The following is a 12,397-nucleotide window of genomic DNA, read 5'->3' as shown; positions in this document are numbered from 1 at the left end:
CGTACCAGTCATTGTTCATTAACCCTTACAACAACCCCTAGGAGAAAAAAATTATAATCTCTATTTTATAAAGCAACTGACGCACAGAGAGGTTGAGTGACTTCCCCAAGGTCCCACAGCTGGTAAGCTGCAGAGCCAAGAATCTTACGCAGCTTCAAGAGTCCAGATTCAAATCCCCACACCCACATAGCCTCTGTCAATGAGGACATACGTACTTAGGGCCGTTTTGAGGATTACATGAGAACGTCTATAAAGCCCAGTACTTGACAAGTGCCTGAGAGATAGCTGTGGTTGTTAGAATTTTTTACCTTCTGCACTGGGAAACCATCAGGGCTTTTTGGTCAGGCAGGAAAAAAAAAAAAAAAAAGAGGTTGGAAGGAAGAGGAGGAGGAGGAGGGAAGAGCCAGGGGAGGAAGACAGAGAAGTGGGATGTGACAGGGAGAAAAGGGGCAAACCAGAGGAGAGGCAGAGAGGGGCGGCGGGGACGCACAGAACATTCAGAAAGCAAGATGTCTAGCAGGCCGGGCCTTGAAAGAACAGTGACTGTTTCGCAACTGAAAGTCGCTACTCGAGCCTTGCCAATTGGGGAGACTAGGCCCATGATATCCGCGGCCTCGGAGCCCAGACCATCCGGGCCCTCGCGCCCCAACCCCCACCAGCCTCGGGCCGGGCTAGGGCGTGGATGGGGCTTCCCGTCCCTCACGCGGGTCCGCCCCATGCCGGGCGGGGCCTGGGGCCCGCCCCCTCCGCCCCCTCCGCCCGTGGCTGGGGAGCCCCAGGCCCGAGCCACGCGGTCTCCCGGGTCCGGGCCGGGGCTCGATGGCGACGTGGAGGCGGGACGGCCGACTGACAGGCGGCCAAAGGCTGCTGTGTGCTGGGCTGGCGGGGGCGCTCAGCCTTAGCCTCACCGCGCCCCTGGAGCTCGCCACCGTGCTGGCCCAGGTTGGCGTCGTGCGAGGCCACGCCCGGGGGCCGTGGGCCACGGGGCACCGCGTGNTGTGGTCCCCAGCGTGCAGTCCCAATGTTTTTCACGTTCTCTTGGGGTTACCGCCCTGCAAGATGCAGTTTTGTGGTCCGCAGCCCTGGTCCGAGAGGCTTTCCGGATTGGACCAGGCGAGGAGGTGGAATGCAGCAAAGGGTTTGGAGGAAAGGAATAAAAAGCTCTCTAGAGAGATGAGCCCTAACCATTTCCACCGTCCTCCAATTTGGAAACTTCTGCTTTGGCTGGTGTAGGAGGAGAGAGACCCAAAGGTGTTTTTGTCTATGTGGCCCAAGCCCCGAGAAGAAAGTGCTTGGTGTGAGGAAAGGACCCAATCCATCGATACGAAAAGACCGCAGATTTCTGCCCACACATCTCCCCAACTTAAATGAAGCTTGACTTCAGGCTCCAACAGAGGCTGCAGCTTCCCCGCCCCAAGCAGAGAACGGCCCCCTCAGCCTACTGCTTCACCCCACTGGCCTCATTCTTTGGGCCTTTTCCGCCTTTTGCCACATCAACAGCTGCTCCTTAGGGAAAGATCTTAAGGTGTAAATGCAGCCTTAAAGCTTCCACCGAGCTCAGAGGTACCTGCATTTGAACTGGAAACCAAGCGTAAAAGAATCAATTGGTAGTGATGGCATTTCAGGAAGCAGAGATGTTTCTGTATTGGGGGCATGGTCCCTGTGTTCCTCATTCAGTGGGCACAGTGGCATCTTTGACATCGCCTTGGCTCTGAATTAGACAAACAGCCCACAATTGGGAGAGTCGGTCTTGACCACATAGTTTAGCCTTGGCGGCTAATAGTCAAAGGATTTTGCGTTGACACTGTCACTCACTTGGGAGGCCAGAGCTGGAAGGCTCACCTGGCAGGTGACAAGCCGAATGGAATCATCCTTATCACCTAGGCCTCTAGGCCAGCACTCATTTTGCCTCTGCCTGGAAATAGAGTTCCCTTCTCTTCCTCTGCAGAGGGACTCGTGGGTAGGATCATGACATTTAGTTAAGGCCCTTTTTCCTCCCCACCCGTGCTTGCCCTCATCAACATCTGGCCTGCAGTCTGTAAACAGTTCTCCTCTGAGTCTTAATGACTCAGTTTCTCCCCCATTTCACCCTCTTCTCTACAAAGTAGTGTGGAAATCTTCCTTTGGATGGGATAAAATATGTCCAGAGCGGTGAGGGGCAGAACTTCAAAGGCTGGTTTAAGTATTGTGGCTCTTCTGCTAACCACCTAGTATATGCACATCATTAGACTTTTACAGCTGATGCCTCCTGCCCTGTAAGGTCCATAGGACAGGAAGCATTGTGCCTGTTTTACAGATGCAGAATTTGGGCTCAGAATGATCACACCTCTTATCAGTGACAGAGCTGAGCTCCACTACCTGGCCTTCTGACTCCAAATCTCATAGTCTTTCTGTTATATCTTGCTGCCTCCCTGCATCCATTTGACACTAATTTAGTTAGGCTACATTAAGTCCCCACTGTGTGCACGATGCTGAGAACAATACCAGGATGGAAGGGGCATGGTCCCTGTGCCCCAGGAGCTTACAGAGTAATAAAAGAGTAAGACTAATATGTCCATGACCATAACACACAAGGTAGCATGTGATTGTCGTGAATAATGTGCTCTAGAAATGTACCCTTCTGATAAGTGATGAGGAGGAGAAAATGTGAAGACTTCATAGAGGAGAAAAAAAATTCAGTTTGGCATTGGGAGAATGAGTAGGAGTCTGCTGGGCAGAGATGGGGAGAAAGATACTGCAGTTGATGTCAGCAAAGACACAGAGGTGGGAAGGCAAGCAGCACAACAGGAAATCCAACCAGAAAAGCAGGTTGGAATGAGATATTTAGAGGGTTGGATTAAGGAATTTGGACTTGACTTGGTATCCAAGGGTAGCCATGGGAGGTTTTTGTGGGGGGGTGGGGGGAGGCGTGTTGTGATTAAAGCAATTCAATGGAAATGATCATCACATCGTGGCAAAGATGACTAGAGAGGAGGAAGAGTGGAGACAGCAGGGCCAGTTAGGAACCTGTTGCACTAGTCCACATAGCAGCTGAGGGCACCGGCAATAGGTGACCATGGGAGCAGAGAGGAGATGTGTGGGAGAACGAGAACAGAGACTTACATGGGCTAGGTTTGCTATGAATTTTTTTTTTCCCCTACAGGATTATTTTCTTTCTGAAAACTAAAAGGAAGTATTTTGTTGAATGGCAAGACATAGTTGGAAAGCAAAGTGGTTGATTAATCACAATGCTGTCCTTCCTACATCAACATGATACTCTTGATTCATCATTATACTGATTCATTTCTACTCTTTTCTGACCATGAATTTGCAAAACAGTTGGCTGGGGGCCTGTGATCATGGGTTTGAACAAAACATAAAACATCCAGAATGTTCAGGAAATGGGGTGGTTAAGTGACTTGTCCACAAACACGATTAATGGAAGAGCTGGAACTTGAAGCCAAGTCTTCTGGCTCCTTAGTTCAGGTCTCTGTCTACCATCGCACAGCAGAAATATCTGCTTAGTTGGATTTACGATCAAGAGTCCACTCAGTAGTCTATTGGGAGCTAGATTATTGTAATGGGTGGCTTTCAGATGTATCGAATAGAAGACCCCCCCCTTCCCCCGTAACTTCACAACCGCTTGTCTATCTTGTCTAATAAACATTAGTTTGGGTCCCTGCAACTCTGAAATTGTTCATAACCAACACTATTTCTTTATTGAATAAGCATTTCATGAGCTTATATTTGGCTGCATTGGCTGCTAACCTGTTAGGTTGAAGTATATCCAGGGTGTGTGTTGTATCTGTGCTGGCTGAAAGGAAGGGGTTGCTGCAGTTCACCAGTGTATCCAGTCTCACTGGAAAAAGCTTCTGTGCATGTATGTGTAGGGGTGGGAGGAAGAACAGAAAAGGGAACAGTGCCGCCCTACCTAGCCAATCGAGAGTTTAAGATGCATGGACCAGGATGACGTCACTGGCGGATTATCAGGGTTGCCTGCCCTGACTCTGAGATTCTAGGGGGAACAATTGGTAGGCCTTATCTCTGTATCAAATGGGAGAAGTCTGAGAAGAAAAGGACTTCCTATGGTTCTTCTTTTTAATTGTGTATATCTGATATTGAGACTGTATAAAAGACACTGATATAAAATACGGCTCCTCTTCCTAGTTCATCAAGTCGTTCAGTGAATTAAGGGCCTGTTTCCTCTCCGCTTGCCCCTACCAGTCATTTCCTTATCAAAAGTGTTGAACTCCCTTAGGCTCTATGCTGAGGACTAACACAGGGTTTGATACATTGTAGATCTTCAATAAAGGAGTAGTGAATTAACTATGCCCTAGAAGTGACCAAGTGGGATGGGGAATAAGAGTGGGACAAGGAGAATGAATGGTGTTTCTTTGGGCATTTCAAACTCCACCTTCTAGGTGGTTCCAGCTTGCTGCAGACTGCCCCTCCAGTCAAAAATTTCCTTTTCTTTGTTGGAAGAAGTATCGCTCTGTCGCCCAAGTTGGAGTGCAGTGGAGTAATCTTGGCTCACTGCAACCTCTGCCTCCCAGGTTCAAGCGATTCTCCTGCCTCAGCCTCCCGAGTAGCTGGGATTACAGGTGCGCACCACCATGCCTGGCTAATGTTCGTATATTTAGTAGAGACGGGATTTCACTATTTTGGCCAGGCTGGTCTCGAACTCCTGACCTCGTGATCCACCTGCCTTGGCCTCCCAAAGTGCTGGAATTACAGGCGTGAGCCACCGCGCCCAGCCCCAGTCAAAAATTTCTACTTCCTGAGGTCCCCCTCCAACTTGAGGGTATAGAAGAGGGAGGAACGGTATAGAAGAGGGAGGAACGAGGAAGTGGGCAGGCAGGCAGTACAACTGAGGCAGATGGTCTATTGGTGAATGCCACCTGTTTGAGAAAACCCTCTGTCAAACTGGGTTTTTCCTCTGCTCTCATACCACAACAACAACCCTCAACACAGAAGAAGACTTCTGTGACCAAATGTGTGTAGGGTTTTCCCCACACTCTGATAAATGGACACCAACTAGGTGTCCTCTGATTCAGTTCTGACACTGTCTACCCAGACATAATGTCGGATACCACAGGTTAAGGGCTTGGTCCCCAAGAATGGCCCCCAACCAGACACTAGTCACAAGTCCAGCCTCCAGAACTTTTTTTTTTTTTAAGACTGAGTCTCACTCCGTGACCCGGACTGGAGTGCAGTGCATGATCTTGGCTCACTGCAACCTCTGCCTCCCGGATTCAAACTATTTTCCTGCCTCAGCCTCCTGAGTAGCTGGGATTATAGGTGCCCGCCACCATCCCTGGCTAATTTTTGTAATTTTTTTAGTAGAGGTGGGGTTTTGCCATGTTGGCCAGGCTTGTCTCGAACCCCTGACCTCAAGTGATCTGCCTGCCTCGGCCTCCCAAAGTGCTGGGATTACTGGCGTGAGCTGCCATGCCAAGCCAGGCCTCCAGAACTTCTGACCAACCAGCTTCAAGTTGGAGTTCCCACGACCCCCTCTTTGGATTCGATTAATTTGCTAGTGTGGCTCACAGAACTCAGGGAAATAGTTAATGTTTATCAGTTAACTACAGAGGATATCACAAAGGATACAGAGAAGAGATGCGCAGGGTGAGGTAAGGGGCAAGGGGCATGGAGCTTCCATGCCCTCCCTGGGCACACCACCCTTCAGGAACCTCCACATGTTCAGCCATCCAGAAGCTTCCCAAACCCTGTCTTCTCGGGTTTTATGGAAGCTTTGTTACAGAGGCATGATTGACAACCATGTAGAAATGTGATTGGATGAAAAGCACATGACCTAAACCCAGCAAGGCCTGTCTGTTCAGACATTTCTTGGCCTCTGTGCAGCATTCCTTTCTCTAGGGCAGAGGTGTCCAATCTTTTGGTTTCCCTGGGTCACACTGGAAGAAGAAGAATTGTCTTGGGCCACACATGAAATACACTAACGATAGCTGATGAGCTAAAACAAAAACAAAAAAAGTCGCAAAAAAATCTCATAATGTTTTAAGAAAGTTTACAAATTGGTATTGGGCCACATTCAAAGCCATCCTGGGCCACGTGCGGCCTGTGGGCTGTGGGTTGGAAAAGTTTGCTCTAGGGTATGGGGCAGGACCCTCTCTGGAATGAGGATCTTTTAACCCACAATCAGATTAGAGTCCTACCTTGGGCAGGTAAAAGGAGGGCAGGAGAAGGTCAAAGAGAGAAAGATTCTGTTTCCTGAGACGTAAAGTGCCCCAACATTATAACAAGGACTAGGGAAGTTAGGAGCCAGAAACCATGGGTGAAAACCAATGTATGTATCATAGCACCACATCACCTTTACTTCCCTGTATGTTTAAAAGCAACTGATTAACTCAAATGACTATTTCAGTTAATGTGGCTAAGATGGGTTGACAAAATGAAGTCAAGACTTGTACAGCTTGAAGGAGATGTTTTTAATCAGTGAGTGTTTACTTGAAAGCAAAAGAGCTGGCCTAGAACCACTTAAATGGTTTCACCTGAATGCCCACTCGTATTTCTCATGCAGCAGCCTCTGGCCTACGGGCAACTGAAAGAACAGGAAATGTACCTCTTCACTGGGGGTTTGAAGGCTAAGTAACTGGGGATGCTCTCATTTTAAAAAGATAGGCCAGGCACAGTGGCTCACACCTGTAATCCCGGCGCTTTGAGAGGCTGAGGCAGGCAGATCACTTGAGCCAGGAGTTTGAGACCAGGCTAGCCAATATAGCAAAACCCTATCTCTAAAAAAAAAAAAAAAAAATTCGCCAGGCATGGTGGCACACATCTGTAGTTCCAGCTACTCAGGAGGCTGAGGTGGGAGGATCTCTTGAGCCTGGGAGGGGGACATTGCAGTGAGCCCAGATCGTGCCACTGTACTCCTGCCTGGGCAACAGAGTGAGACCCTGTCTCAAAAAAAAAAATTTTTTTTTTTTCTACCAGAAGAGTGGGGCTAGGGAGGGATGAGAAGGATAGGGAGAGTTTGGAATCAAAGGTAAGTGAACAGAGCCTTGGCTAGAATAAAAAGTATTTTATCTCTTTTTTTTTTTTTTCAGACAGTCTTGCTCTGTTGCCCAGGACTTGGAGTGCAGTGGCGCAATCTCGCTTACTGCAACCTCCACCTCCCTCGGTTCAAGCAAATTCCCCTGCCTCAGCCTCCCAAGTAGCTGGGATTACAGGCACATGCCCATCATGCCTGGCTAATTTTTTTTTTTGTATTTTTAGTAGAGATGGGGTTTCGCCATGTCGGCCAGACTTGGTCTCAACTCCTGGACCTCAGGCTCAGGCGATCCACCTGCCTCGGCCTCCCAAAGTGCCCAGTTCTGGGCTGGGTACGGTGGCTCATGCCTGTAATCCCAGCACTTTGGGAGGCCTAGCAGGGGTGGATCACCTGAGGTCAGGAGTTCGAGACCAGTCTGGCCAACATGGTGAAACTCCATCTCTACTAAAACTACAAAAATTAGCTGGGCATGGTGATGTGTGCCTGTTGTCCCAGCTACTTGTGAGGCTGAGGCATGAGAATTGGTTGAACCTGGGGAGCAGAAGTTGCAGTGAGCTGAGATCGTGCCACTGCACTCCAGCCTGGGCGACAAAGTGAGACTCTGCCTCAAAAAAAAAAAAAGAGAAAAAGAAAAGAAAGAAAGAAAAAACAATGCAATTACTGAGATGCTCAAAGTTATCATTTCAAGAAATTTTGTTCCTTTTAAGTTTCAGCAGAACTAAAAGACTGCATTCCAGTTGGTATTTACCAGGTACTTCTGTGCATTTACACCCCACAGGCAAGCCAGGGTCGACAATTATGTAGCTAAAAGTAGAAAATGCTTTAAGTGGGAAGGACTTGGGATAGATGTAAATAAGAAAGTTGGGCATCTCTTATAGCCAACTAGCGTCATATAAATATAGAAAAATGTAAATGTGTTATTCATGAATGCTTATGTAGTACTATAGTAACTTTTCACTTTGTAAAGTTCTTTGAAATGCTGGAAAATATTTCAAGAACTAGTGGAGAGAACTCTAGCACAATCCATAGCTGATTCCTCTGGCCTTTCCCCCTATTTTCTCCCAGGTTTGTTGTGATGTTCACAGATGACCTGGGCCACATTTCCCAGTGGAGCTCCATCATGGCTGGGAGTCTCGCAGGCATGGTTTCCACCATTGTAACATATCCTACAGACCTCATCAAAACCCGGTTGATCGTGCAGAACATGCTGGAACCATCGTACAGGGGGCTCCTCCATGCTTTTTCTACTATTTACCAACAGGAAGGGTTCCTTGCCCTTTATCGAGGGGTTTCCCTCACTGTTGTAGGTAAGATGGACCTTTTCACCTTGTCCAAGAAAAGGCTATGTCCTCTGAAATTACAAATGTATTGTATACCTTTGTGAGCCACTAAATCAGTTTTACTGAGGTCAAGGTTATATGGGTTCAACCTATATAGAGTCAATTAGCTTTATTCTATTCCATAGCCATACACTTCACTCCTAAACTTTGGCCAGTTACATCCCTGGGAGGGGAGTAGAACAGAAAGTGGAGGTGACAGCAAACCGGTAAGAATGCAATTCTAACCACTCTCCATCTGACTGCAGAAGGAGTCTTCAGTGTACATACACATTGATATGCCATGAGGGCAACTAGGGTAGCAACTGTGTCTTCCGGGGTCTTTGTAACCTTTGCCAAAGCTACACATTTATGGCCCAATTGCAAAATCCAGCAGACTTTTGCCCTTTATCTGAATTTGATAAGGTTGACCACCCCTTCTTCTGGAAACGTGGCTTCGAGGACTCATCCAAGTCCTGGGTGTCTTCCCATCTCTCTGGCAGCTCTTTCTTATCTGACTTATCCGGCCCATCTGGGTCATCTGATACTGCCAGCCCCTGCATGTTGCTCTTCTCCTGGGCTCCTTCCTTAGCTTTCATTTTAGCCTCCCCTTTAGCTTGCTTCTCATCCTCCAAACCCTCCCTAGGTGGCCTCATCTGTGCTAGTGGCTTAAACAAGCGTCAGTGTACTCTGTGACCCTCATTCTCTACCTCTTTAGTAACAATGACCAACTTTTGGGGGGAAGTGCTTACCACATGCTGGGTACTGTGCCAAATGCATTGCATGCACTTTCTCATGAGGCCTTATTTTACAGATGAGGAGATAGATGCTTCAGGAAGCTAAGTGACTTGCCCAAGTCCACATAGATAGAAAGCGGGAGAAACTAGCCATAGAACTCCAGAGCCCTCTGTTAGCCCCTGACTGATACCAATTCCCAATGGTAATATGAGTCCCTGCCGTTGGACACCTTCACCCCATGCTCCCTAGGCACATCAAATTCAAGATTAACCCTAATGTCCTCATTGGTCTCAAACTAGCTCTTCCTCCTCTGTTCCCTAATGAATGAGACTACCTTCCTTTCACCCCATGGCCCAAGCCAGAAAAAAAACCTAGGGATCACTTCAACTTCTTCTCTCACTCCACCCCCACTTGAATCACCAAGCTCTGTCAATTTGACTCATCCTCTTTCCCACAGATCCTTACGTCTCACACTCTCAGGGTCTCCCACAGACTCCGGCTCCTACCTGCTTCTACTCTTGGTCTCTCCTGCCCCAGTCTTCCCCGTGCACCGCTGCCCGGCTGAGGTGATCTCTCCACATGCAATTTCATCGTTTCATGGCCCTCATTTCACTGCTGTCCTTAAAAGTGTTCAGCGACTCCTGAGCTACAGGAGAAAGCCCAAATTCCTTAGGACATTCCAGATCCTTCAGACCTGGCCCCTGCCAGTCTGTCCTACCTCATCTCCTGCCACACCTCCACCTGCATTCATCCTCCAGCCATTCAGAAAAACTTGGATTTCCTGGAAATATGACTCCCTTTATACATGCTGTTCCCTTTGCCTTTCCACTCTGTCAAAGTCTGATGAACTGCTACTCATTCCTCAAGATCCAGTTGAAAAGTTCTCTCTTCCATCAAGTCCCTCCTGAACCCCCAGGCAAAATTAATCCCTTTGATCCTTGTGTACCTAATGCATTTCATATAGCCCCCCTGTTGTGGCACACATCAGGGGCGTTATACTTACTTTTCCCTGACTGTCTCTTCTCCTCGATGATGAGCATCTCCAGAAATTAACCTGTTGCTCTTTAGATTCCCAGCACCTGGCACAGGGCCCGGCACATAACCTAAGCTTTCCAGATGTTTTCTGAATGAAGGTAAATGGAAGGTTGGTGAGCCAATTAAATAAACATTACATTTTTCTAAAGATAAGCAATCTCACTTGTCTTATCCCCTATTTTAAATTTCATTTTGAGGGAGAAATTTAGTCCCTCTGTAAACTAAAGATGGCTCCTCAAGTTTCTGGAAGTTTGTGAAAGTGCCACCTACTATATTACTTACCATCTCAGTTCTTAGAAAGGTGAGGAAGCCACACGGTGTAGAGTGCCCACTGGGCCATGATATGACAACGTAATTCCCAAAGGTGAGGTCAGGTGACTTCCCTCACCACCGAGAGTCTCTCACTTTCCAGTTTTCACAGAATGTTTCCTTCTCAGCTAGAGAGTAGTCCCTCCTGTCCTCCAAAACATAATGAGGTGCTGCCCACTGACTTTTTTTACTTGAGTGATTTTTCCCCAAACATTAAAAAAAAGCTTCAAACATCTAGAAAAATTAAAAGAAATATAGAGTACACATCCATGGACCATCTAGATGCTACAATTAACATTTTGCTACTCATCCCTGTCACCCGGGCTGGAGTGCAGTGGTGCAATCTCGGCTCACTGCAACCTCTGCCTCCCAGCTTTAAGCGATTCTCATGCCTCAGCCTCCCAAGTAGCTGAGATTACAGGCACACACCACCACACCCAGTTACTTTCTGTATTTTTAGTAGAGACCGAGTTTCCATTTTAGTAGAGATGGAGTTTAGTAGAGACGAGGTCAGGCTGGTCTCGAACTCCAGACTTCAAGTGATCTGCCCACCTCGGCCTCCCAAAGTGCTGGGATTATAGGCATGAGCTACTGTGTTCAGCCAGTCCACTTTTTTTTTTTTTAATGATTTCAGTATAACTTGCAAATATCAGTATACTTCACCCCTAAACCCTTCAACATGTGTGTCATTAACTAGATTCAGTATTTGTGTATGGTTCTTTTTTTTGAGATGGAATTTCTTGTCGCCTATGCTAGAGTGCAGTGGAGCGATCTCAGGCTCACTGCAACCTCCACCTCCCGGGTTCAAGTGATTCTCCTATCTCAGTCTCCCAAGTAGTTGGGATTACAGGCGCCCACCACCACACCCAGTTACTTTTTGTATTTTTAGTAGAGACGGGGTTTCACCATGTTGGCCAGGGTAGTCTCGATCTCCTGACCTCGTGATCCGCCCACCTCGGCCTCCCAAAGTGCTGGGATTACAGGCGTGAGCCACCAGGCCCAGCCGTATGGTTCTTTTTTAAAGTACAATTTACATCCAGTAAAGTGGACAAACTTTTAGTGAACCATTTGATGCATTTTGACAAATGACAACCCCTACCAAAATATAGCACATTATCGTCACTCAAGAAAGTTCCCCCATGCTCCTTGAGTTGGAGGGATTTTAGCAACCCCAGAGCCCCTTCTGTTTTCTTTCCCCAGAATTCCCCCAGGAATTTATGTTCTCAAGCCAGTGTTTTCCCAACACAGCAGCAACCTCTCCCTGGCCTTGTTTCACAGGTGCTCTCCCGTTCTCTGCTGGCTCCCTTCTTGTTCACATGAACCTGGAGAAAATCTGGAATGGACCCCGAGATCAGTTTTCTCTCCCACAGAACTTTGCTAATGTCTGTCTGGCTGCTGCAGTGACCCAGACCCTCTCCTTTCCCTTTGAGACCGTGAAGAGAAAGATGCAGGTGAGGAGTTATCCGAGCGGGACGGGGGGTGGAATGCTTTACAGTGTTTGTGGGTGGGTAACAACAGCAAAAAACACTGACCCCAAGTGATGCCAGGTTTCCAAGGAGCTTCCAACTGCTCACACAAATACTGTGCAAACCCCCACACTGTGGCATTTCTGCTGCTAACCTCAGAGCTGTTGGCTTGAGCCCAGGCTGCCTCCTCATTCCCATCCTCTGTTTTTTGGTCTTTTAAGAAGCCTCCAGGCCAGGTGCAGTGATTCACGCCTGTAATCCCAGCACTTTGGGAGGGCTGAGGAGGGTGGATCACTTGAGGTCAGGAGTCCAAGACCAGCTTGGTCAATGGTGAAACCCCACCTCTACTAAAAATACAAAAACTAGCTGGGAGTGGTGGCAGGCGCCTGTAATCCCAGCTACTCAGAAGGCTGAGGCAGGAGGATCACTTGAACTTGGGAGGCAGAGGTTTTAGTGAGCTGAGATTACACCACTGCACTCCAGCCTGGGTGACACAGAAAGACTCTGTCAAAAAAAAAAAAAAGAAAGAAAGAAAAAAGCCT

General features: G+C 47.8%; 1 protein-coding gene across 1 annotated transcript in view; it reads left to right on the top strand.

Annotated features, from left to right (window-relative positions):
* Positions 1 to 819: 819 nt before the first annotated feature.
* SLC25A43 (solute carrier family 25 member 43) overlaps positions 820 to 12,397 on the top strand; it is a 50,329-nt gene continuing 38,751 nt past the window's right edge. The window contains exons 1-4 of the mRNA XM_017857376.1: positions 820 to 930; positions 1,114 to 1,121; positions 8,057 to 8,298; positions 11,668 to 11,840. Of these exons, the coding sequence (XP_017712865.1) occupies positions 820 to 930; positions 1,114 to 1,121; positions 8,057 to 8,298; positions 11,668 to 11,840 (534 nt within the window). The remainder of the gene's footprint in view (positions 931 to 1,113; positions 1,122 to 8,056; positions 8,299 to 11,667; positions 11,841 to 12,397) is intronic.

This window comes from Rhinopithecus bieti, unplaced genomic scaffold (genome assembly GCF_001698545.2).
Source record: "Rhinopithecus bieti isolate Rb0 unplaced genomic scaffold, ASM169854v2 scaffold_47297, whole genome shotgun sequence".
In the NCBI taxonomy this organism is placed as follows: domain Eukaryota; kingdom Metazoa; phylum Chordata; class Mammalia; order Primates; family Cercopithecidae; genus Rhinopithecus; species Rhinopithecus bieti.
The sequence above is the reverse complement of the archived record's forward strand: the minus strand, read 5'-3'. Positions and strand labels throughout refer to the sequence as shown.